General features: G+C 47.3%; 1 protein-coding gene across 1 annotated transcript in view; it reads right to left on the bottom strand.

The window, feature by feature from the left end:
* Window positions 1–5,800: 5,800 nt before the first annotated feature.
* Window positions 5,801–27,525, bottom strand: part of MRPL58 (mitochondrial ribosomal protein L58) — a 152,207-nt gene continuing 130,482 nt past the window's right edge. Inside the window, exons 5-6 of the mRNA XM_078654486.1 lie at window positions 7,490–7,659; window positions 5,801–6,337 (exon numbers count right to left, since the gene is read on the bottom strand). Of these exons, the coding sequence (XP_078510612.1) occupies window positions 6,253–6,337; window positions 7,490–7,659 (255 nt within the window). The 3' untranslated portion in view covers window positions 5,801–6,252. The remainder of the gene's footprint in view (window positions 6,338–7,489; window positions 7,660–27,525) is intronic.

Below are 27,525 nucleotides of genomic sequence, written 5' to 3'. Positions count from 1 at the left end.
CTTGCGGGAGGGAGCAGAGAGGCACGATAATAGCTAACAGATGGCGCAGCTGTTCGCTCCCGAAAGGGAAACGCCAAACGTGCACGTGTTGCAATACAAAGCAATGCAAAACATGCAAGCATTTAGGCAAAAGTGGTGATCGATTCCAAAAGGTTTCCTACTATGCAGCGCTAGCGAGACCTAAAAACTACCCCCTGGGTCATCCACTCCCCAACACGCAACCCCCGAGCAGACTGGCTACTCCATTGTCAACACCAGATCACACCAGGTTAAAGTGACTGTTTCACAGTCGAATCACATTGTCATCCTTACCATGTCCTTTATTCCAAGCTCCATCAGCTATTCTATTAGACTCTCCGTGCATGCTATTATTGCATACTTGCAGTAAATGGTCTACTTTGCTCGATTATTTTTCTTAATGGGCCAAGACATGCCAAATTGTTGCAGTACGCTCATGGTGTACACCAACGTATTGTTCATCGGATTGCTATGGTTTTTTGTTCCGTTCTCTGGTATTCCCTGGATGTTTTATCTGGTGTGGGTAGGGGTTAGAATTTTTTGTTTTTATTCAACTTTAAATGCCAATTTAGGTTTGCTTGCTACAACACATCACAAGACCCACACACCATCACCTTCAATGTATCACTTCTCATCCACCATGTTTCTCTTTTATGCCATCCTTCAGCATACAAGACACTTGACCTCTCCCTTCTCACCTGGAATATACATGGAATCAAGAATCCTCACAAGAGGAACTAGGTATTTCCTACCTGAATAGGCATGGTGTCTAGATTGCATTTCTCCAATAGATGCACCTTCCCCCTAGCAAAGACTACACTTTTGCTAGAACCTGGGGAACTCATCGCTATTTCCCCTGTTGCAGTACAAATTTGTCACGGCAATTGCATCCTAATCACAAAGGTGCCCCATTTATCCCCCAAACCAACCACTCTGACCGGAATGGACGTTATGTCCTCCTCCAGGTATACTTGCTGACAAACACTTCTGATTACTAAATATCTATGCCCCCAATGTGGATGACCCCGATTTATTTCAGGATCTCTCTGCTCAAATGGGACGTTTGGATGTAGACCACGTGATATTGAGCGGTGACCCGAATATACCCTTATGGCCTCATACTGACTCGATTAGCTCACAACCCAGTGGCAAGCCTCAGGCTCTGGTGGTATTCCAACTTATTATAGATATTTATAAGCTCCATAACACCTGGCACGCCCCCTACCCATCCACCCAGGGGTTCACCTATTATTCCACTTCTCATTCCGACCCGGTCCTCCTCAAGCAGCAGGTCCCCTATGGCTGCAGCGTGGAACATACTTGGCGGTTCTACAGTGGAGCTCTTCATGATATAGTGTTCCAGAGTGAAGTTCTTGCTTTTATGAATGAATATTTCAAAGTGAATACAGATTCCGTTTCAACGCAGGGAGGCCTTCAAAGTGGTTATTTGTGGAATATGCCTTTCCAAACACGGGAATCCTCCGAGATATCCATGCCGAATTACAACGTATTGAGACAGACCTACAAGATTTGGACTGTCGCCGTTGTAGATCCTTGTATACACTGACGTTCTGTCTTACGGGTGGAGTTTCATGACCTCGCTGATAGAGATCGAATATTTGGGGAAACATGCCAGGGTCCGTCGTGACAGAGAACGTCTGGGTCAAACGCTTGCAAGCATGTTGCGTCCCAACCATCTACATTACTATGTCACTGAGCTGCGAGCGGACTCCGAATACTAGGTGGGGAGGGAGTACTGGCTGAATTTCAACACTATTATAAACTGTCTTTACACATCACACGTGCCCAACGTTCCCTCTGCGATCTCTGCATACCTTGCGCGGGATGTCCAGGATGAGTCGTGCTGAGGCGTTCTGGATGCGCTGGAGTCTTTTCTGGAGTTTGGCTGTGGTTCCAGCTTAGAGGGTGTTTCCATAGTCCAGACGGCTGGTGACTAGGGCCTGGGTGACCGTCTTCCTGGTTTCGGTGGGGATCCATCGGAAGATCTTTTGGAGCATGCGCAGGGTGTTGAAGCAGGATGATGAGACTGCGTTCAATTGCTTGCTTGGTCATCGTGAGGGAGGAGTCCAGGATGACGCCCAGATTGCGTGCGTGGTCCGTTGGTTTGGGTGCGCTGCCCAGGGCAGGCAGCCACCAGGAGTCGTCCCAGGCGGAGGGCGATGATCCCAGGATGAGGACTTTGTCTTGTCAGAGTTCAGTTTCAGGCGGCTGTTCTTCATCCACTCGGCGACGTCTTTCATCCCTTCATGCAGGCTGGTTCTGGCGGTGGCGGGGTCGTTGGTGAGGGAGAGGATCAGCTGGTGTCGTCGGCATAGGAGATGATGTTGAGGTTGTGTTTGCGTGCGATGGCTGCGAGAGGGCTCATGTAGACATTGAAGAGGGTTGGGCGGAGTGATGATCCTTGTGGTACACCGCAGATGACTTCGGTGGCCTTGGATCTGAACGGGGGGAGGCGGACTCTCTGGGTTCTTCCAGCGAGGAAAGAAATGATCCACTCCAGTGCCTTCTCTTGGACTCCGATGTTGCTGAGGTGCTGCACTAGGGTGCGGTGGCAGACAGTGTCGAACGCTGCAGAGAGGTCCAGGAGGATGAGGGCCGCTGTTTCCCCGTTGTCGAGCAGGGATCTGATGTCGTCAGTGGCTGAGATGAGGGCGGTCTTGGTGCTGTGGTTGGCTCGGAAACCGGACTGCGAGGGGTCCGTTCGTCTCGAGGAAGGCAGCAAGCTGTCTGTTGACGGTCTTCGATGACTTTGGCTGGAAAAGGGAGGAGCGAGATGGGGCGGTAGTTCTTGAGGTCACTGGGGTCTGCTGTTGGTTTCTTCAGGAGGGCGCTGAGCTCGGCGTGCTTCCAGATCTCCGGGAAGGTGGCGGTGTTGAAGGAGGTGATGATGTCCCAGAGTTGGGGTGCGATGATGGAGTCGGCCTTGTTGAAAATGTGGTGGGGGCAGGGGTCGGTTGGTGATCCGGAGTGGATGGTGTTCATCGTGCGGGTGGTGTCTTCGGAGCTGATCGGGGTCCAGGCGCAGAGGGTGGTGGTGGGGGGCGTTGGTTCAGTGGTTGGGTGCGTGGTAGGTGCGCCAAAGCTGTTGTGTATGTCGGCGATCTTGCGGTGGAAGAACGAGGCGAGTGAGTCGCAGAGGTCTTGCGAGGGGGTGGTGTCGTTTCCGGCGCTGGGGTTGGAGAGCTCTTTGACGATGCTGAAGAGTTCCTTGCTGTTGTGGGCATTGTTGTCCAGTCGATCTGTGAATGCGGTCTTCTTGGTGGTGCGGTTCAGCTGGTGGTGTTTGCGGGTGGCGTGCTTGAGGGCAGTCATGTTGTCTGTGGTCTGGTCGTGACGCCAGGCTTTCTCGAGGGTGCGGCAGTTCTTCTTGGAGTTCTTGAGTTAGTCGGTGAACCAGGAGGCTTTCTTGCTGCCGGGTCTGTTGGGAGGGTTCTTCAGTGGTGCGAGGTCATTTGCGCAGTTGGTGAGCCACTGTGTGAGGTTGCTGGCTGCTTCGTTGGAGTCCGTTGTGCTGGCGGGAGGGTTCTGGCGGAGGGAGGTGGTGAGCTGCTCGGTGGTGATCTTGCTCCAGCTCCTGCGAGGAATCTGTTGTGGGTGGTGGTGGGTCGTTCTTCTGATGCAGATTATCGACCCTGTCCAATTCAGATTCATTCCTAATCGATCTACTTTACTACGATGTGCGGCCTATTTTTGCAGTCCTGAACAAGATATCACCATGTATATGAGCGGTTTTAGCCCTCTTGGCTGCTGAGAAAGCATTAGATTTTCTCGAATAGCCTTCTTGAAAGCAGTATTGTGCAAGTTTGGTATTCCTTCTCCCTTTTTTATCCCTTGTCATGCTTCTATACTTCAACCCTGTGGCTCGTATGCAGGTATACGGCTCACCAACTGATATGTTCCCAATCAAGAGAGGGTCCAGACAGGGCTGCCCCCTCCTCTTCATTATTGCAATGCACCCATTGGTCTGCTGTATGCAGACCCGCCAGCTGCACCAAGGCCTCCAACTTACCCATGGTCTGCTTTTATTATCTCTATATGCAGACAATATTTTACTATTCTAGTCAGACAATCTCACTCCTTTTATGAAGGAGATTGTCAGATTCTGCAATTTAACCGTACTCCAGATTAACTGGACCAAGTCTGAACTTTGCCCTTTGACAGATTCAGCTCAGCCTGCAGACTATCCCTTTACGTAGGCTGTAGATGGCACCAAATATTTAGGCATAAGCACCCACAGAGACAAAGATTAAATACTACAGCTTAATAATGGCCCAGTAATGGTGGACCATGCCACACAAATAGAACGTTGGATTAAATTGCCACGCTCTATGACTGGACATGTGGCCATCATCAAAATGGCAGCACTTCCCTGTTTTTGTATACCTCTCCCTAAACATCCCGATTCCACTCTCGCAGACCTTCTATTACCTGCGCAGCCTTTCTTTGCGCCTGGTTTGGGCCGGGGGGGGTCGGCCACGTGTTTGCTGGGACACACTCACTCTCTTACACCTGTGGGAGATTTCGGATTCCTAAACTCTTCCTCTATTATTTTGATGCCAGTCTCAGAGGATGGGGGCATCTGGATGGTACCTTCAATGTGTGTACTATTTGAGGCTGGAACAAGACCAACTGGGCATTCTCTTACATTCCTCGATCCTGCCGAAGGGCATCCCACTGAATGCCACCGACATTCAAACCGTATCCACGACCTGTGGGCATGGCGCCGACCTCGCCAGACACTGGGTGGGGGCTCACTTTTTTACACTTCATGACAAACTTTGGCTCCCAATTAGGCACAAGAAGTTGGTACAACATACACTTCGCAGTTATAAACTATTCACCATGGGTGATATTTTTATGGATGGTCGTGTCAAAAAAACATCGGAGTACCCCGCTTACATGGCACATCCTTTATGGATCTTTTTATTTTTCTAAGATTTCACAATACTCTATGATCTCCTCTTCCATCTTACCCATTGTCTCCAGATGATTTTTCTCCACTGACACTTGTGGTATGTGACGTGGATGGTGACCGCCTGACCTCAAGATTGTACCATCTCTGCATCGCCCTGAAACCGGACACTACCACATGGGTGTGGGCAGATGAACTGGGAATCTCCCCCTACAGACAAGATTTGGTCATACTGTTCACAGACGCAAAGCATTTTGACCGACCACAAGCATAACGTATTAAATTTCTCCATCGCACCTATCTTTCACTTTCCGACATAACCAAATTTGATTCCGATAGATTTGATTATTGTATTAATTGTCATGTCCCGGGAGCGGGCTTTACACACGAACATGGACATGCCCGGTGATATCCATATATTGGTCCTCAGTTTTTGCTTATGTCTTCACCATGACTTGTAGAACACTCACTCCAGATCCTCTTCTAGCCCTTTCAGGATACACCAGGGAAGATACCACGCTGTACGCTGATTTATCTCAACCAAATGCAAGATTGCACTTCACTGGGGCAGTAACAAAAATGTTAGGAGAGGTTTATGCCCTTCTCCAGCCCACTGCACCCCGTCCTGGAGAGACCTGGCAGTCACTGCACAATTATCTCCGCACCCTAGAGCATGACTACAGATCGTAACTAATCATCCCCCTACTCAATCACAGACTGCTCCTGACCTCCTCATTTTATATCTTGATGTAATGTTTACACCGAGCCATGATTTCCACACTTTTGTTTCCTACCCCCTGCTATAGTATGGTCATGATCTACTCTTGTGTTGTGATTCTCAACAGCCTGTAACTGTTTAAACTGTTTGTTTTATTTGAAAATCAAAGACATTTAAATAAAAAAAGTGGGCCTAGAAGCAGCACATTTATAACCAGATTGAGTATTAGCAAAGTGAAACATTTCCCTTCCCGGTTAAATCGCACAAATCGAGCAATAGACTTCTATGAGCAGACATCAAGGATTTTGAATCTGGTGGAGAACATTCATTGCAGAGGTATTCCTTTCAGCTTAACGAAAGTCAAAAAATGATTACTTCTATCATGTAGTTGTAATTGTTCCCATATGGGTTATTGGTCTGGACTTGAAAATGACTTTGAAAGCTTCTTTAACATGGATATTCATCATCAATGGCTAGGTCGGTGTCCAGCAAAGCTTGGGTATTTGTTATTTATTCACATTTTTACAAAGTTCCAACACTACTGTAATGGTTCAGTCCCGATGATAAAGTCTGTGTCTCCTGGTTAGTCCACATCAACCCTTCGACTCTGCTTTACTGTTGAGTGAATTCTCTTCTGCTGCAGCCGTTCTCGATTCATGGCCAGTACCCTGGAGCAAAAGCAGAAAAGGAGTCACGGAGTGATGAAAGGGCGCGCGTGCAAAGGGTGAAAGCAGGAAGGAAATGTAAAGCAGAAAGGAAATGTAAAAAAGAAAGGCCGGGGGAGGAGGGAATGATCAGCAACGTGGGGAGTGACATTTTGGGGAGCATGCAACAATATGGAACATAGGAAGATGGAGAGGAAGGCAAAGTGATTGTCAAGGATGTAAAAAAAGATGAAGGAGAGCACAGATACATGAGAGAAAGGAGGGACAAGGAAGACCGATAAGGCAGAAAATAGTGGATGTTATGTAAAGGGCAAAAGCAGCCAGAGGATTAGCAGAAAGAGTAAGGAAGCCATTAACGGTAGAGGAGGACAGAGTAAGAGATTAATGGGCAAGGTAAAAAAACGAAACAGAAGGAGGGACAGAGGCCACATCAGGAAGAGGGATTCAAACACCGAAAAAAGTCAGTGACACCAAAGTTAAAGCAACAAAGGCGACAGAAATGGTATGAAGAAATAAATACGAATTCAAACGGTGAGCACAGAGCAAGTAATACAGAAAAATGGAAAGAAAACACAGGCATGGTGGGTGAGGGTGAAATGCATTCAGTAAAATGAAGGCAGGCAAAATGAGGAAAGAGGTGGAGGCAGAATACAAGGTAAGTCGGATTAGAAAAGTAAGAGAAAGAAGGAGGGGAAAAGAGTAAGTAGTGATATGTTAACACCAGATAGGTTAAAAAATGTACAGATCTAAAAATCACTTCAGAACCTTTAAATGCATAGTGGGCAGACTCCCTAAATAAAAGCTTTTATCAATTTTACATCAAAGAGATAATCTGACTAATCCTGCAGACTTACACATGTACAAAGGTCAGGTGTTTCTGCAGTATTAAAGACAAGCGTTTCAGGTCAAATAGTACCTACCATGCTGGGCACTGCATTTACTGCAGTGGTTGTGTGCAGCATCGTCTGGCTAATATGCAGAATTATTTTATACTGTCATAGCGACAATTCTGCTAGCTTTGCACATTTATACTAGGGTGTTATTAAATAGTATGTAGTCAATATGAACAAGTGTGCCCCCTATTTCATATTAGCATTGCGCACGCCCACTGGCTACACAAGGCAGACACTCTGGTACTTATGAACTAGCTCTTACCTCATTCGCCGGACCTCTGCTTCCTCCTTGCTTACAACTTTCGGCATTGTACTCGATTCGGTTACCATGTCACGAAGTTTTTGTAGGCAATCTGCCAGATTCCTCATTTGGTACCTGCTCACTTCCGAGGTGATTATAAGCTCCCCAGATTTATTGATCTTATTCTTGTACTGAATCAGAAGAAATCATAAATATGACAGAATTACTGTTTTGAGGCCTTGCTTGTAGTGTTAGGTTGAAGAAAAGAAAAATGTTAACACTTAAATAACAGAGGCTAATATTTAATAAAATTCAAATTCTTTATTTGAATTACAAGAATTCATAAAAGCACATATATAATTACACAATTTCATAATTAATTAATTAATTAATTGTGGGTTTATGTAGCGCTAGAATCAACTCCCGGAGGAGTATCTCTGCGCTTCGACCGCTGGGGAACCCGTCCTGGCTCACCCTGAGAGATGGTCCGTAATGAGTATCTCTAGGGTGCGACCAAGCATCCCTGGCGGTCTGGGGGGCCGTTGTGAAGATGAGGCAAGCTAATGCCCAGAGTTTCCGAGTGTGGTCCCTGACTGGAGTAGGCACCGAGGCGAGAATTATCGAGCCCGCTGACCCTGGTCCACGACCCTGCCGCGTCGGGAATCGAACCCTGGTCCCGGGCCGCCCTCTGCTTACGGGTCTGCCGCCTCTAACCAGTGAGCCACACCACACCACTAAAATCCATAATAGTATTATTATAAATAATCACTGGTGGTTCAAAATTAAACATTGTCCATCATATTCTAGCACGGACAGCAATTTTTAGGAAAGTGCAAATGCGGCAAATTATCTCCTCATTATCCAAGGTAAGCAACAACAGATAAGATTCATCCCGAGTAATAGGTCTATATTTTAAAAAAAAAGGAATTAAAAGCCATTTGGTGTATGTCAAATAAAAATTACAGAAAATGTATGTCACTTTGTTTGCTTAACCCATTACAGGGGCAGCTTATATTGCTTAGACCGGGGTGGAAGCCCAGCGGAAAGTTTAACAAGAATCTAATGGAGCCAGCCCTTAATCGGAACAGGAGACTTCTTTCCCAATGCGGCAATGGTACAGTTAGGTACAGTGCTCGGGGATATCTGTATAATTCCATATACCTAACTACTGTAATTTTCTCGAGTTCTATCCTGTCTCGAGCCGTTGTATAAAGTGCATAAAGTGCTTCCTTCAATTCAGTTTTTCCCACCGTATTAACGTTGCTTGGATTGGTGAAGATGTTATCTTTCCCTATCTTGGACAAACTTTTGTGGACAAACGAGAGCCATGGGATCTCCATTCCCCTGTCACAGCTTAAACAGTCGATTATTATTTCTTCAGTCAGGGTGGCTAAGCTGTTCCTCCATACCGAGTGCCAGAATTGCACCGGTCGTTCACTAATAAAATCTGAAACAAAATGTACATTTAGTTCTCTGTGTGCAATATAGTTTGATGTGGAGATTGGTAAGCTTAGCAACTTTCTGCAAAATCGGTTTTCTTCTTGTTGTATGCGACAAGTGTTTCCGATACCCCATACTTCTGCCCCGTAGGTAGTTACGGGCACACATTGCAATTTACAAATTTTAAGAATTGCCTTAGTGGCTCCGGATCTTTTCGGTCTGGGGATGCTTAAAATAGAGTTAATGGCCTTTGAGAATTTGCTCGTGGCCTGGGCCAAATGCCCAGACCACGAGCCATTCGCAGCAAAGGCCACTCCTAAATATGGGAAAATTTGAGTAGCAGTAAGTCTTTCATCCCCTACCTGTATAGAGTCCAACGATCTTTTCCCTGGGCCACAGGACATTATAAAAGATTTTTTTAAATTGACTCGCAGATCTAATTCATCCATGAATGTCTTAAAACTTTTTACTAAAATGCGCAGCGAGTTGGGGTGCGGCCCATTAGGACCGCATCATATGCGTAAAGAAGAGCGGGTAACAGTTTGCCATGCATTATGGGGACATCCGGTGTGGAGTTTAAGATATTTATGGAGGCCGTTAATATAAATAATAAAAAGCAGTGGTGCTAAAAGGCACCCCTGCCGAACTCCCCCTTCCTATTGTTATTGGCCCGGATAGTTCCCCTCCCGATCCTATTCTCACTTTTGATTTTAAATCCGTGTGTAAAAAAGCTAAAAAAAATGAACCAATGTATCATCCAATCCGTAACCCAATAAAATAGACCAAAGCTTGGACCTGTTGACAAAGTCGAAAGCGGATGAAAGGTCCATAAATGCTAAGTAGAGCGGGGCAGAACGAGCAATGTTATACTTATCGATAATTAATTTAAGATTTAAACATTGCTCGACTGTGCCGACCCTACTTCTGAATCCCAGTTGACATGGTGATAGTATGCCACTTTCCTCTGTCCAGTCAATTATTCTATTATAGATAACACGGCCCAAGATCTTTAGAGTGTTATCTAACAGCAAGATTGGTCTGTAGTTTACGGGATCAGACCCATCTCCCTTTTTAGGTCTCGCCTGTCAATGCGCATGCGCATTGAGCTTGCGAGACTATGGGGGCTTAAACAGACTTTAACCAACTTGCGATTCCATGGCGATTCCCTGCAGTGCCCGTCAAATTGAAGCTCAATGCGCAAGCGCATTGACATTAAAAGCGCGTGCACATCCGCCAGCACCTCCCCTCTCTCTCGCACATGAAAGCTACAAGGCTCCCTCCCACGGCAATACCCACCCCCAGCCGCCAGCACCTCCCCTCTCTCTCCCCGCACACAGACAGGCTCGCATTCCTCCACAGCCAGGCTGCCATTTCTCACCCCCCTCCCCAGCCACCAGCTCATCCCCTCTCTCTCCCTGCAGTTTCACGGACGTGTCTCGTCTTAAACCCTTAAACATGTACACCTCACACACTGAAACACACTATTTTTAAAACAAAATTCGGCAGCCTTCGACATCTGTTCCCCAGCCCCCAGCCGCCCCTCTCTCTCCCTGCAGTTTCACGGACGTGTCTCGTCTTAAACCCTTAAACCTGCACAACTCCCACACTGAAACACACTATTTTTAAAACAAAATTCGGCAGCCTTCGACATCTGTTCCCCAGCCGCCAGAACCTCCCCTCTCTCTCCCCGGACACAGCCAGGCTCGCAATTCTCCTCCCCCTCCCCATCCGCCAGCACCTCCCCTCTCTCTCCCTGCAGTATCACGGCCGTGTCTCCAAGTTGCAGCCCCTTCCTTTCTGCTGATACTTAGTTTGTATCGAGTGCCGAGGCTGCATACTTAAGACCAGGGCTTCAAACTGAGCCTGCAAAGGGAAGCCGCATTGAAAGCCCCCTCAGCCACCCAGACCATCAAGCCACACGAAACAGATAGAGGGCTGCCATTGTATTTTTATTTTGTTGGGCTCACCAGCATTTGAACGCTGGCTAGTGGCATTGTAATTTATTGTTAATTATCTAAACTGATAAATTAAAGGCATTGTCATTTACAATGACAAAAGCTTAAACTCTTACCAATACAAGACCTATTGCCCCCATCCGACAGCACCTCCCCTCTCTCTCCCTGCAGTATCACGGCTTTCTCTCCTCTTAAACCCTTAAACCTTGTCTCGTCTTAAACCCTAACCTGCACAAATCCTTTTTGGGACACTGAAACAGACTATTTTGTAAACAAAATTCACCAGCCTTCGACATCTGTTCCCCAGCCCACAAACGCCAGCACCTCCCCTCTCTCTCCCCGGACACAGCCAGGCTCGCAATTCGACTCCCCCTCCCCAGACGCCAGCACCTCCCCTCTCTCTCCCTGCACACAGCCAGGCTCGCACAACACAATAAACGAAAGACTTGAAACTGAAATCGTCGTAAAAAAAAAAAAAAAATTCACAGACGAATTAGAATCTAAATCGCCGTATACATTTTGCTGTTGACACACAAATCAATCACCATCTCTCTCACTCAACATCATTTATTTAATACATTTACAATCTTAATCATACAGCCTCTGTCCCATTCTGCAGCATACATCAGCTCATACCATTTTGCCACACCTGTGTCTACATTTCGGTCTTTACACACAAATCATCCAGCATCTCTCTCATTCAACATCATACATTATTTTAATTACTATTCATCCAGCCTCTGTCCCATTCATCAGCATACATCAGCTAGCTTTACTTTCAAAATACTTATGTATAAACGAAATAAAAGACACAGACTCACCTCCATTCAGCAGGCCTATTTCCCCCCCCTCCCTCTACAGCGTGCTACGCAAATTTTTGCGATTGTATCTATAGGCTTGCACCTAAAAAACATTTCCTATTTTGACATCATTGGGATTACGTTATTATAACCTTTACAATGCTTGCGAACAATAAATACATGCAAACATTTACAGTATGTCTGTTGGTTGAGAAGGGAGATTTATTTTTACGAACGAATCAAACACAGAGCCTCTCTCACATCCACTTGACTAAACACTCCACCCAACCCCCCCAAACCCCCAACAATACGTCGGTACCGCTCGGACCACTCTTCAATTCCATTAACAAACACACAGGCCCCAGACTCCAAGGCTTTCGTCAACAAAACTACAGGATGCTAGAGTACTTTAAGGGCCGTCGTCAAGATTGTAATCAGTTGTCAAGTTGCTTTTGGGATATGCTAATTTGAACAGCAGGATGAGAGCCGGTTGTTAGCCCGAGAACCACAACAAAACAAAAAAAAAAAAAAAAACACATCCCACTGAAAGAAAATACTAACACTGGAAACGTGATGCTTTTTTTAAGAAAACTCCTATAGTTCACATACCATGCCTACTATTTCACAGCCTCCCTCTAGAGCGTGCTATGGAAAATTGGGGGATTGTACGTCTAGGCTTGCACATACTAAAGATTTCCTAGGTTGCCTTCATTGGGATAACGTTATTAGAACAATTCCAATGCTTGGAAACAATAGATCCATGCGGAAAATTACGGTATGTATTTGGGAACATAATGGCGATTGCTTTTTACAAACGGAACAAAAACACAGAGCCTGCTGGTTGTGCACATTTACCCGTTAGGCACACACAACAGCTCTGGTGAGTACATGCTTCTACAAAAACACACAAATTATTATTTTTTTTTATTTATTTATTTTTTTTGTAAAAATTTTTTATTGTCGCACCCTGTCTTCACATGTACTGGTTCAAGCATTCAGATATTTGGCGTCAACATTCCGCCACAATCAGTTTGAGTCGCAACATTTCTTTTCCTTAACATTAAACAACAAACAACATTCAGGTGTATATCATGATCTCACAGAAGCAATGTAGGAATATATAAGCTTCCTAGGTGTGCCAGGCAGGCTGTCAGTCTTCAACCCTCACACATACCCTTAACATCCCTTACGCCAGGAGGGCGAGACAGTGTCTATGCAATCCGCGCCCCTGCCGCCCCAACCCACCCGCCGTCCCAAGTTTATGCTACATCTTCCTCCTCCTCCGAACTATCCACATCTTCTTCCTCCTGTAGAGGTGCACAAGGCTCCCCCTGTAAGCATTCCACGGCAACCATAGTTTGTTCCATTTACGTGGATTGGCCCTCTGTTGATACACAGCCCGTTCCACCATCATGAGCATATCCATATTCTTGCACCACTGTGCCAACGTTGGTGTCTCCGCTGCCCCCCATCTTTGCGCAATGTCTCGCTTCGCTAACATCACCCCTATGACAACCCACTTCCGCCCGTATGACGTCAGGTCGTTCGGGCCCCACACATTCAACAGGCAAATTCTAGGGTCTGGAGTGAATGGGAGCTGTAGCGTCTGGGCGATCGTGCGTGCCACACGCTTCCAGTAGTCTAGTATAGTCGGACACGACCAAAGGGTATGGAACAGCGTCCCCTCCTCCCCACAGTTCCGTAGACAATATGGGTGATCTGCCCTCTGAATCTTGTGTAGTGTAGTGCGTGTGTAATACACTCGGTGCAATACCTTGACCTGCACTAATCGGAACCTTGCTGATATACCCGCCTCCCTAGGCGATGCCAGTGCGGCATTCCATTCCTCCTCGTCCAGTTCACCTACATCCGCCTCCCATTTCTCTTTCAATTTCCGTAATGGGTCAGGCAAATTATTCACTAACTTACGGTATGTGAGGGATGTAGCGCTAGCTTCCATGAAATCAGTGAGTAGTCTGTCCTCCAAAGGGGCCGATTCCGGGACTTGAGTACCTGGTGTCAGTGCGCCCATCAATGCGTGTCTAATCTGTATGTCTCAGTGATGTGCAGTTCATACTGTTCTCTCAGAGTAGCAAATGGAACCACCCCCTCCTTTGTCCATAGATCTCCTACCGTGGAAATCCCTATAGCGTCCCAGCGGTCAAATCCTTTGCTACGTCTCAGGTTTCCCAACACTCTAGAATCCCACAAGGGCGTGAGTTGAGTAATCACCCCCCCCCCACTTCAGTCGTGCTTGGGCCTTATGCCAGAGCATTACGGTGTGCTTAGTTGGGCCAACCAGTTTTGCTATTAGGCCTTTGTTGTAGAGCGGGGCCAGAAGTGTGTGAATGCCGAGCTGCCGTCTGTCTGCTAAGTATGCCGGGTCCGCCTGCGGTGCGTGCAGCCACTGGTTTATCACCTTGAGGTGAGCCGCCCAATAGTATAATTCCAGGTTCGGGAGTGCAATCCCTCCGCTGTACCAATCCCTAATCAGTTTCGCCTGCGCTATCCTTGCCGGACTCACTCCCCACAGCAGTCCCGACAGTTGCCCAGATACCTGCCTGAAGAAGGAAGGCGGAACTAGTGTCGGTGTATTCTCCAAAACATAGAGGAACCGGGGCCGCGCCATCATTTTGAAAAGCGCCGCTCTGCCCAACAACGTCAGCGGGAGTGACTTCCAGTGGCGCACGTCCGCTTTCAGTCTGTCGAGCAGCGGCTTCAGATTCAGTTCCTGAAAGGTCACGTGATCGCGGGTGATCTGAATTCCTAAATATTTGAAGGAGACTTCCTCCACCGCCAAGGGGCAATCAACCTCTAGACGTGGCGGAGCGCCATGCAGCATGTAGAGCACCGATTTCCTCCAGTTAATTTTGTAACCCGACACAACACCCTGCCGCTCACACAACGCCAGCAAGATTGGAATCCCTTCCGCCGGTTTAGTCAGGTATACCAGCATATCATCAGCATACAAGGACACTCTGTCCTCCCAACCATCACCCCAGTCGATACCCCGCATCAGTGGCGTGGTTCTAATGATGGTCGCCAATGGTTCCAATACCAGGGCGAACAGTAGTGGCGAGAGCGGACAACCTTGTCTCGTGCCCCTTGCTAGTGAAATGACTCTCGAAACATGCCCGTTCGCTGTCACCCGCGCCATCGGGCGCTCGTACAGTAATTTGACCCACCTTATGAATTTCGGGCCAAAGCCCATATGGTCCAGGACCGCAAAGAGATACCGCCACTCGACCAAGTCGAACGCCATTGTGGCGTCCAAGGAAAGGATCGCTGCATCTGTTGTCAGTAACGGGGCTTTCGCCAGAACACCATGTAGGCGCCTGAGATTCAGCGCTGTATTTCTGTGCGGCATGAATCCCGATTGGTCCGGGTGGATGAGGTGGCTAAGGTGAGGTAATAGCCTACTGGCCAACACCTTCGCCAGGATTTTGCTTTCTGCATTAAGGAGGGAAATCGGTCTATAGGAGCCGCAATCCTCAGGGGGCTTACCGGGTTTCGGGATCGCCACTATGGTGGCCATGCACTGATCAGGTGGCAAGTGTCCTCGGTCACAACTGTCAACGTACATATTGAGTAGCGGCGTTGCGAGCGTTTCGGACATGGTCTTGTACCACTCAATCGGGATGCCGTTAGGGCCCATGGCTTTTCCCGGGTGTAACGCCGCGATAGCCGACGCTATCTCCTCGGCCGACAAATCTGACTCAAGGTCCTCTACGCTATTCTGCAATAGTGTGCGGGTGGGCACTCCCACGAGCGCCGTCTCCGCCATTTCCCGGTTAACCTCTAAGTCAGAGGTATACACCGCTTGAAAATGATCAGCAAGAAGTTCATCTATACGTGCCGGGCGGGTGTGCAACACCCCCACAGAGTCCTTCATTTGCAAGATAGTCCTCTGTCCCTCCCGCTTTTTCTCTAGCCAGGCTAGGAGTTTACTTGCCTTGTCCCCTACGTCATAGATCCTATTGGAAACGGCCGTCATGTGTTCAAGCACTCTACCACGTAAAAAATCAGTATGACGTTGCTGACACAGCCTTAGTGCATGGAGCGTGTCCCCGGTCGGGTCAGCCATATGGACTTCGTTTGCCTCGGCTAGTCTGCCCTCTAGGTCTTGTAGTTCCCTCTTCTGGGAGCGCTTATAACTCGTTATTGTGGAAATGGCTTGGCCCCGGAGGACCGTTTTATAAGCTTCCCATAGGACCGATGGGGATGAGACCGAGCCAGTGTTCTCCGTGAGGTAGCATGTTGTCGCCGCTTTAAGGGCCTTGGTCACCTGCGGGACCCTAAGGAGACCCGGGTGTATCGGGTATATACGTTCTTGGGACCGTTCAGGGTTGGAAAGGGTGAGTGTCAACGGGGAGTGGTCCGAGACACCCCTCGGTTTAATTTGTACATCTTCGACCGTGAGCCGCCCATGCCCCGGTGCCAGGAAATAGTCGATTCGTGAAAGACTGTCATGGACCGCTGAGTGGTAGGTGTAGTGCCGGTCAGTCGGGTGCAATCGCCTCCAAAGATCTATCAGGCCTTGTGCCTCTAAGAAGTCATGCAGCCGGGAGGGCCCTGGGGCCAGCTTTCGTGTCGGGAACCTGTCTAGTGTGTTATGTGCCACTGCATTGAAATCCCCCCCTACAATGAGGTCCCCGTCCGGTAGTTCCAACAGAAATTTCCCAAGCTCTGGGAGAACCACCGTGTGTAGTGCCGGTGGAATATACACGGAGACTATATTCAACTGTCTCCCTTCCCACTGTCCGAGCGCTGCTGCAAAACGGCCCTGTGTATCTACCTTTGTGGACTGAAGTATAAAACGGGAGGATCTATGCATCAGTATCCCCGTCCCACGGGAGCCCCTTGTAAATTCCGAATGGGCGATCATACGGTAGCCCTTCCTGTCTAAGGCGTGTGTGGCTGTACCCGTGAGATGTGTCTCCTGCAATAGGACTAGGGCTGGGCTGGACCTTTTTATACTGTGGAGCACCAGTCCTCGTTTGACCTTGTCCCCCAGACCTCTCACGTTCCAGGACATAATTTGCAGAGGTGTCATGTGCCCCACCCCGCTCACCCCCCTCCCGACGTCACTCCATGTGGTGCGTGTCATGGCATCTGTGGTTGAGAAAGTCTATGTACAATAACAATTGCGATCTAAAAACTCGACATGAGCCCGCCATAGGCAATGTGTATGCCTCATCGATCCAATCAACACCTGCAAAGGAACTTGAAACAATCGAAACCCCCCCTCTCCTAACTCCCCCCCACCCTGCCCCCCTGCTCAACGGACTCCAAACTGCCCGCCCCCCCAACTCAGCAGAGTGCCTGAACCCATCCCCAAACATAGTACTTGCGCGCTGGGGCGAGGGACTCTCCGGAGTCAGCGGCCCCTCCTCTCAGTCACGGAGGCCCTCCGCCCAGTATCCACGGCGGCACGCCCGGGCAGCGTTACAAGTGTTCCCCAATGGCAGCTGGCAACGATCACAGGTCAGCCACTTCTTCCCCCTCCTGAAGGTCGTGCAAAGGCGAGCGTTGATTCAGTTCCTCCCCAGACGATTGAGAGCTCCGTTGCGCCTCTCCGGTTCGGTGTCCGGTCGGTCTATTGGAACGGCGCGGCCGCGCTGCTGTTCTCCATCCCTCCAACCAATCCTGTGCAGAATCCGGGGTCTCAAAAAACCATGTCTTACCATCTGCGACCACCCTGAGCTTGGCCGGAAAGAGCATCGAGTATGGCAATTCTCTGGCCCTCAGTTCTTTTTTCACCTCAAAGAAAGTTCTTCTCCTCCGAGCCACCTCCGCTGTATAGTCCGGAAAGAACGCCAGGGTGGAGTTTTGGATGCGGACTGGTGGTGACTTCCGCGCTGTCTGCAAAATCGCATCTCTGTCCCTAAAGTTGAAGAGGCGCGCTATGACTGGCCGCGGGTTCGCCCCCTGTTTCGGGCGGCCTCCTGGTACCCGGTGTGCCCGTTCAACAGAGAAAAAGACCGAAAGACCCTTCGGCCTCAAGTGTTGTTTAATCAGCTCCTCGACGTAGAGGTCCATTGCTCCCGTGCCCTCCGACTCCGGAATCCCAATAATACGGATGTTATTCCGCCTGGAGCGCCCCTCTTGATCGTCCAGTTTATCACGTAGGTCCTTGTTCTCCTTCGCGATCCGCTCCATGTTGACCTGCAGCTCCGAGACATCCTCCACCAAAGAATTAGTTACTATCTCCATCGACTGCACTTTCTCGGAGATTTTATGGAGATCTGCTCGCAGGAGTGTGATATCAGTCGATATTGACCCAACTGTCGCCTGCACCTGAGCCAGGGCCTTCATGACGTCATCTATCGTCGCCTTCTTGCCCCCCGTCGACTCACCGGTTTTGCCCTGCATCGATTTTGCATCAGGCGAGGAGGATGGGGCTCTATCATAGGCAAATTTTTCCAGCCGGGCCTGTGCGGCTCCTCCTTTCGATCCCTTCCCGGCCATCGCAGTGGCGACCCCTGTCTCGGCACTCGGGGGAAGAGCTTGGTGGACAATGTCACAACAGACACTCAGGCCAAAGGGAGACCGCCTCCACGTAGATCACTCCTGAATTGCGTGTGGCTCACTAACACAGCTACAGTACCAAGGAGCCAGCAGTATGGGAAGCCTCTACAGTGAGGCAGCTAAGGCAGGGCGTAAAGAATCAGTGTGCCCCCCGGGATATTCAGGCCAGTTCTCTCTCAGCCTTCAGGACCCGTAGTGTTGTGGGTAAACTTCGCTGGCCTTTGTACACCACAATTGGGACCTTCGCTGTGTTGTGGTAAATAAATAAATAATACCCTATTTTTGAGTGCATGAATGAATAACAGATAGCTCAATAAAATAAGAGTCAAGATTCGAGGTAGTAGGAGTTTTGCAGGTTTAATACAGCATAAGGACAGGAACAGGACAACCTGCATAGGAATAGGATGACAGGGCCCAGCAGCTGCTGGGGTTGGATCTGGGATGAGCGTGCTGGCTTTTAATAACAATACATGAACATATATACATAACGCAAACACATAGCATTACATTGCAGTAGGCGTAGCAGTGGGTGGAGCAGAAGGCGTGACGCGTAACAGTCGCGAAAGATAAGGGCGAAAGTAGGTGTAACTGGGCGTATACATAGACATGTGATGCAAACGTAACAGAATATGTCATGAATGGGGCGGAAACCATGGAGGGGGCTACCTGAGGAGCCGGGACCTCTAACCTGATGGTGCGCGCAAACTAGCAATGACGTATTACTAGGAGAAGCTGGGGGCTATGAACTCTGTGCTAGGAGCAGAGACTGAAGTCTGGAGGGTCGGAGCGACATGTACCTAAGCAGTATCTAGTATCTGATGTTTAGAGAACATGTTGATATGAACTAGAAGTTAGGAGGGGAAAGGCTAACTTGATTCTAAGACTGGACCATGCATTATTCTACATGTAGTGCGTGATGAAGAATATGAAGAATATGAAATGACCATTAAATGCAGTATTTCTCTAACATGGAGCCCTGAAGGCTAGACAATGACGGAAACTATTGATGCGATTCAGTAGCTTAGGAATGCAGAGAAGGAGGACTGAACTGATAACTGGACTCATAACATATTCTTGGCAGACTCAGAGACCGAGCCAGGCTGGGCCGGGCACTGCGAGGCAGGAAGTAAGTGAAGGGTCGAGGATACAGGTGGGGGCTGTATCGCTCCTCAGCGAGGCTTTAGGAGACAGGAGCTGAATCTAGTGTCCAGGCCCTTTTGAGGCCTAGAAACGGGGACTTTATAATAGAATAACGTGCACACTGAGAAACGTGGCAACGTAACTTTACATAGGCCTGATATTCGTAGTATTCACGAGAACTGGAAACTGGCATACTAGAGGTGGACACAACTGTAATTGCGTCATTAATCGAACATGGGGAATGCATATGCATATTTAATCATGCACACATAACATATGATGGATGAGGCGTAGGGACACAGAACATGGCAAAATTTACTTTTCCACATTCCCTCCTTGTCACTACGTTTCCATCAGGAAACATCAATTTTCATGATACCGTCTATCATTTCATACAGTATCATTTGCTCGTCTCGAATTATCCTGGAACGGGATTTAGAACGGGGCTTGGGACTAGGAATACAAGAGGTAGCACAAATGCCGCAAATCGCAGGGCCACATTGTATACAGAGGCAGCAGCTGAATATGATCGCTACTGCTATACCTAGAAAAGACAAGACTTTCCATCCCCATGCGGAAATTATATTCCAGAACCAACCGGACCATGTCCAGGTGCCTGGATCTTGGTGTAACAGATGGGCAATTTTATGGAGTCTGGTTATAGCGGAATAGACAGACGGCGCGTTATTTGGAATGAAAATACAGCAACTAGATCCGATGACTCTACAGGCCCCGCCCCTATCGGCCAGTATGACGTCAAGGACGAGACGATTTTGCAAAACGACAAATCTCATAGCAGATTGCTCTTCAGTTAAGTTACCTAGAGCAGAGGCAGTCTCATTTACTACAGCTTCAAGGGTTCTGGTTAATCTACGGATTAACTTACTATTCTGAATAGGTCCTATAAAAAAGAAGAAACCTCTATTGAAATCTGTATACTGTTCTAGAGCAGTTTCAGTATAATCGACAATTGGGGACTCGATCTCCCTTCTATGTCTAATGTGTACTAGATGTGTGTTTCTATGATAATCAGATGGGGCTAGAAAAACTGGTGGCAGTAGGAAGGCAATGTAACAGGTTCCCTCCCAATCGAGGGGCAGACGAACATATGCAGTTTGACCACAAATAAAATATGAGTGACGTGAAGCTTTGAAAATAGATTTCCCACTGTCACTATACTTGACAATAGTAGTACAATCACTATGTCCTACATGTATGGAACCATTATTTCGGACACATAATTCGCCTTTGACTGGTAGTACTGAAATAGCAGGTAAGTCTGAAGTAGTATCAGACTGAACATTCAGGACCATAAAATTCGACGAATAATTACCTAAATTATACACTTCATTTTCTAGATCTAAACCTGTTCTGTGGGGAAGACCTTGCTTGTCTGGAAAACATGTACTGTTAAGAAAAGACATATCTGTTGAGGATGACGTTAACGTGGACCATGCTCCACACGAACCATTATGTGAGAATGGATAAGGAAAAAGTGGCAGAACTCCCTTCGGCGTCTGGAAAGGGGGGAGTCGACCACATACCCAACAATTAGTGGCATTGCTGGTCTGGTGTGAGTAATGTAACATGCGGATAAAAGTATTGTTTCGCATAGCGAGGCGGTAGGAAAATTCATGAGGGGGCAGATCACTAAACGTGTGCTCTGCTGTAACATTAGAAGACTTATTTACATGTGAAACTGGGAAACACAGGTAAAATGCATAACTGGTGCAGGAAATCATAATGCTGAGAAACAATATGAAACATAGAAAAACGATACATCGGATTGAGTTTTGACTAACTCTCTCACTATGGGGGTCTATTTTATACATGTCAGAAACAGTCTAACCGTTTCACCTAGGGGAGGACTTAGACAATCAAACTGACTGACTTATTTTACTAGACCGTAGTTTCTGTTTATACTCCTGCTGCGGAGTTTTCTCTAACAGGGGGGGTTTTGAATCAATGTCATTTGCGGGACAGTCCTTGAGAACAATATTTTGGCAATCCTTCAAATCCTGGGAAATGTTTTTCAAGACGGGTTTCAGTCCATTAAAAAGTTTAATATGAGAAAGGTGCACCCAGCCCTTGCGTCCTTCCAACTTCACGGCTGTACGGGTGGTGAGGAGGACCTGTCGGGGCTCTTTCCAACGAGGCTCCAGCGGACTTGATCTGTCAAAGTTGCGGACCATCACCATGGATCCTGGAACGATTTCATGCGGTGCCACCTCGGTATTGTCTGGAAATGCGGCGGCAACCTGTGAACGACATGAGTTGAGGGCAGACATCAAGGAAGCTAGGTAATCTGTCAGCATATTACTTGAAACATCGGTAATACTTCGGGGTCTGGGAGTACCCCACATATTAGGGGGGCGGCCGAAAACGACCTCATACGGGGACAGACCGGATCTGGAATGTGCGACCATGCGCATGTAAAATAAAGCAACTGGCAGAGCTACTAGCCAGTCCACACCTTTTTCTTGACAGACTTTGGCGATACGGATTTTCAGGGTCTGGTTATGTCTCTCAACGAGACCGGCTGCTTCAGGATGGCGTACACAATGGAACTTCCACTGGTACCCTAGCAAAAGGGAAACGTGCTTCATTAACTCTGAGGAGAATGGCTGGCCGTTGTCAGAATATATGACTCTAGGGAGTCCATAACGGGGGAAGAACTCACGAACCAACTGCTTGGCAGTGGTCGCGGCTGTGTAATCTGGGACTGGATATGCTTCTGTCCACCTGGACAAAGCGCATACAACTACAAGGACATACTTGAAACCTCGACATCGCTCCATCTGAATATAATCCATCTGGAGGACTTCAAAAGGGTGGTCAGGGGGCTGGAATCCACCTTGTTCCACCGGGACACTTTTACCTGGATTAAACTGACAACATATCATACAGGTACGGACTTTCTGCTTAGCTGCAGCTCGTAAGTGCTTGTTGAACCAAATGTTCTGGATACTGTCTAACATAGCTTTTTCTCCTAAATGTGCTGGACTATGTGCGGTATTAATAATGACTTGAACCATCGAGTCGGGGAGAAACCATGTGGTTCTACCCTTCGTTACCCATCCTTGATCTGTCTGGACCCCTCCTTGTTCGGACCATTTCTTGATTTCTTCGGGAGTAGCATGTAACTGTATATCTATGACATCTTGTGTAGGGGCCTTAACTGTCATGCATGTAATCGGATCTGGAGTATGTGTCATGTTAACTGGAATGTCTGGAGTCTGGGCTGTAAGCTTGGCTGTGCGATCTGCTAGATCATTACCTTGAGAAATGGTGTCAGTAACTTTCGTATGTGCTTTGCACTTCATGATAGCAATAGATGTCGGTAAATGTATTGCATCTAATAGAGCTTGAATAAGGAGACCATGCTGAATCTTGGTTCCATGAGAAGTCATGAAACCTCTCTCCTGCCAGAGCACTCCGAAGTCGTGTACAACTCCAAATGCGTAGCGTGAATCTGTGTAAACATTAACTTTCAGGTTCTTGGCGTGTATGCAGGCTTGTGTCAGAGCAACTAGCTCTGCTGCTTGAGCGGACAGAGTATCAATACGGCGTGTCTCAATAACTTCGGTGTCAGTAGTCACTGCATACGCGGCGACTAGATCTCCTGTACTAGTTCTCATACATGAACCATCCACATAAAGTGTCAGGTCGGGGTCTGGTAACGGAGTATCTGTCAGATCTTGTCTTGGCTTTGTCGTAATGTTAACTACTTCCACACAGTCATGTGTGGCTGGATTTGAATTAACTGATGGTAACAGTGTAGCAGGATTTAAAACGTTGCAGCGTCTGATTTCTATGTGTGGCTGGAACAGTGTCAATTCATAACCTGTTAGACGTGCAATTGTCAAGTGCTGGGTCTGTGTTCGGTTAAGAAGAACTTCCACGGAATGTGGAACTTGTACTGTCAGGGAGTGTCCTAAAACTATGGAATCACTTTGTCTGATAGCTAGTGCTGTGGCTGCAACTGACTTGAGGCACGCAGGCAAAGCCTGGGCTACAGGATCTAATGTGCTCGAAAAATAAGCACAGGGCTTGTATTGTCCTGCTTGCTCTTGTGTGAGAACAGATAATGCTGTACCTTCACGTTCTGTGACGAAAAGTGTAAAAGGCTTACTGTAGTTCGGTGTGGCTAGAACTGGAGCTTGGCATAGGGCTTTCTTTAACTCATTGAAACTAAGTGTATGTTCAGATGTCCAAGGGAGGACAGTCGGTGCGGCTGCCTCCTGTGTCGTTAACTGTATCAGTGGCTTGGCTAGAAATGCATACTGAGGAATCCATTGTCTACAATAAGAAGTAAGGCCGATAAAGGCACGTACCTCCTTCTGGGTCTTGGGCTGAGGAAGACTCGCTATTAACTGGATACGGTCTGGTGTCAACTGCCTACCCCTCTTGGACAGTAAGTGTCCTAAGTAGACCACTTGCTGGACACAGAATTGAAGCTTAGAAGGGGACACCTTGTGCCCCATCTCGGCTAGAAAATACAAGACTGTAAGTGACGCTCGCTCGCAAGCACGTTCAGAACGGGCTGTGATCAGTAGATCATCGACATACTGGAGCAGGGCAGTGTTAGTTGGCATGTGAACATTATCAAGTTGTCTCTTAAGTGCTTGACTGTAAATACTAGGACTTTCTGTGAAACCTTGAGGAGCGCGTGTGAACATATAGCTCCTTCCATTTAAACAGAATCCGAAAAGAAACTGGCTGTCTGGATGAATTGGAACACTGAAAAATGCGTTCTTGAGGTCGATTACAGTAAAGAACATGGCTTCGGAATCAATGGCTGTCAATAGGGAAGAGATGTCTGGAACAACTGGGTACTGCGGAATAATACATTTATTAAGTTCTCGTAGGTCGATCACTAATCGATATACTGGGGGTGCATTCGGATCAGTACGTTTCATGACTGGAATGATCGGAGAATTGCATACGTTGGAGTCAGTTTCTACAACTACTCCTTGAGCGATGAGCTCGTCAATAATTTTGGATAAGGCTGCTACAGCCTCGGGTGGCAATCTGTACTGTCTGATTCGTGGTAACACTACACCTGGTTTGAGAGTCACACGATAGGGTGTGATTTGCATGTAACCTACATCAGTTGGACCTTGCGCCCATAAGTGCTGCGGAACATTAGACAGTCTTGAATCAAAATCTCGTAATACATAGTGACCCTTGAAGTCACGTAGGAACAATCGTATTCCCTCTGGGGAACAGCATATAACTGCACCTAACTCTTTCAGTGTCTTAATGCCTAATAGATTTTCTGGACATGACTTAGTAAGTAACAGATCAGTAGTACGGGACAATGGACCTACTTCTAGAGTAACTGGCTTTGAAATCTCATTTATAATGGGTTTTCCTGAAAATCCAAGGGAAACATTTCTAGAGCCTGAGAGCGGAGCCCCTGGAACTTCGGCATGACTAATTGTGGTCCTACTTGCCCCTGTATCAATCAAAAACTTTCTGTCTTTCCCTAATACTTGACTGTGAACATAGGGACCTTCTTGATCTACAGGTATCTCGATGAGAGGCAAGCCTACCTCCCTCTCTAGGCTGTTGCATGAATATGGCTGATACTCTGGATACTCAGACTGTGCATACTGGTACATCTGCGATGTAACATGCTGTGTTGCAGCGATAGGCTGCGGTGCGGTAACTGTCTGTTGTGCATTCTGTTGCTGAGGAGTCTGTGAAACTTGCTCTTGTCTAGGCGGACGTGGTCTTTCTTTAGTCTTACCAGTAGCTATGTTGTGTTTCAGAACTGCACACTCGTTTATAAAATGACCTGGCTGTTTACAATAATTGCAATTCCCTTTAACGGGAGCTGCAGGATGACTGGCTTGATGCGGACCCCTCTTCTGACTGTCTTGAGGAACAGATTGTGCAACTAGTACTTTCATTTTCGTGTCTTTCATACGTTTTCTTTCGTGTTCTTGCTCTTCTCTGATTCTATTCTGATGATACTGAAGCATCTGCAACATCTGGGACGGGGTATTAGCTTGCCAGGTACTTTCGACTTTCAAAACTCGATTTTTAATCTGTGGGCTTGAATTCTCGACTAATTTAGTAACAAAAAGGTGAGGGTATGACTCACTACTTGTCTTGAGGCCACTGTTGATACTGAAACATTTTTCAAATCTAGAATAAAAATCACTAATATCCTCATCTTGCTTCTGTTTACAGGCTGAGATTGCATCCCAGTCTTCTTTTCTAGTTGTCAATAATCTGGGTAAAACTTGAATCAATAATTCTGGTAATTCTTTACATTTCTCTCCAAGACCGGTACCTGGTACACGTGACTTGTCTTCAGCTTCTAGAACTGCCCAATCGATCTTTTTCTCTCCCACCTCCCATTCTTTTTCCTTTAGCTTTTCATACACCCCTGCGGGCAACAGGACCTTTAACATTTTAATTATGTCTGGGTATGTGTATTCTCCCATACGGAGCATGTCTTTTAATTCTCTATGGAACCCTGCTGGATCTTTGTCATGACAGGGAATTAATTTCTTCATTTCGAGGAGTTCCATCTTTGTTATTGGAGTGTATACAAACACTCGTTGCATTTCACCGTCCTCTGTCTTAACTGGATGCACTTCTCGTAACGGGTTCTGTCTTTCCATGTAAAATGGTTTACTTTCTGGGGGTGAGACATGAACAAAATGCGGATTCAGGAACGTTCGGTATTTGTGACGCTGTTCTAGAATGACACTAATTAAATCGGTACCTAGACCTTTCCATCTATACTGGAGTAACTCGTTCAGGACATCGTGTAACGGACCTGGATCAGAGTGCTGACCCTCATACAAAGTAATGAGGTGCTGGATCATATACATACCCACCAGTCGCTGCTCGGCTGGGGGCAATTTCAGAAACATTTGTGCCACTATTTCGTCTGGAAAAGTGGTAGAATCAGTAATCCATCGGACTGCTGATCGGGCTAGTTCTTGTTCATGCATGGTACTTAACTCACTGTAACCGATTCGTGATTTCAGAATGTGATCGGTAGCTTGGAATACTTGTTCTAGGGAACCTTGTTCTGGTGCTGAATGATGAAAAATTGACTTGTGTTCTAGGCGTAAATGGCGATCTGGAAATCTAGATTTTCCTACATACGCTATCCTGGCGGTATTCTCGTCGTCTTCCTCTTCAGGATCAGAGTTACTTTCTTTCTCGCTTACTTGTGCTGCTTTACGTTGTTCGTGTATCTTTATTATTTCTCTACGGATTTTCTTGTACATACTCTCCATGGCACTAATGGTATTGTGCTTACCCTCGGCTATATTATCACTCCACTTTGTCAGGATTTTCATTTCTGCCTGATCTTTAGACGGGTAATCTTGTTCTCTTATTAGACAGTTAATTAAAAACTTTAATATCATACGCTGGATCTCAGCTTTCCTTTGAGACATGGCATCACTAATACTTTCTGGATCATCCCCTGTACGGATGAAACGATATATTCTGTCTAGATCTTCTTTCATGTTTGGTAGGGTGACTAGATACTCGGTCACCCTCCTTACGCGTACCGAATATAAAACCATATTATTCTCGCCTGGGACTGGATCATAGGCACATTCGCCAAGGGCTTGCCTGATTTCTGCAACAGACTTATTACTCTTGGGAGTACGCTGTGATGCTTGAGCATGTAATTCGAGTGCTGATAAACGCTTGCGTGGCGGCGGGGTTTGAGGAGGACCTCCTCCTGCGGCCCCTAGACTAGAATCGTCGACTGATATTCTTCGTGGCGGAGCGGGAAATTGAAATGCTGGCTGGACCGGGGGTACCGTAGCAGGTACTGCATGGGGTGCCCCGGTGTCTGGAGGAGCAGGATGTGCCTGATTTACAGGGACTGGCGGGGCGCGAACAGGATTTGCATATTCAGGGACTGTGTCGTCCAGATAGGACGAAATAAAAATATCAGCTGCGGTCGGTTTGTGACGTAGCTTGGTCGGAACTAATGGTGACGGAAAATTACTGGATGCCTCCGGGGTCGCTTTTGGCAAGCCCTCGGCAAGAAGAGGATACATACCCTTAATAAGGGCATTCCTCTGTCTGTCTCTCTGTTCAGTTTTGACTTGTTCACCTATCTCGATTAATTCTTTTTCTTGGGCTCGCTCTTGGGATTCTCTACTTAATTCTGACTTTCTGATTTCTTTTTCAGTTCTTTTATGAGCTTCTT

This window comes from Lissotriton helveticus, chromosome 7, assembly GCF_964261635.1.
Source record: "Lissotriton helveticus chromosome 7, aLisHel1.1, whole genome shotgun sequence".
Lineage (NCBI taxonomy): Eukaryota > Metazoa > Chordata > Amphibia > Caudata > Salamandridae > Lissotriton > Lissotriton helveticus.
This window is presented reverse-complemented; position numbering and strand designations above follow the sequence as displayed.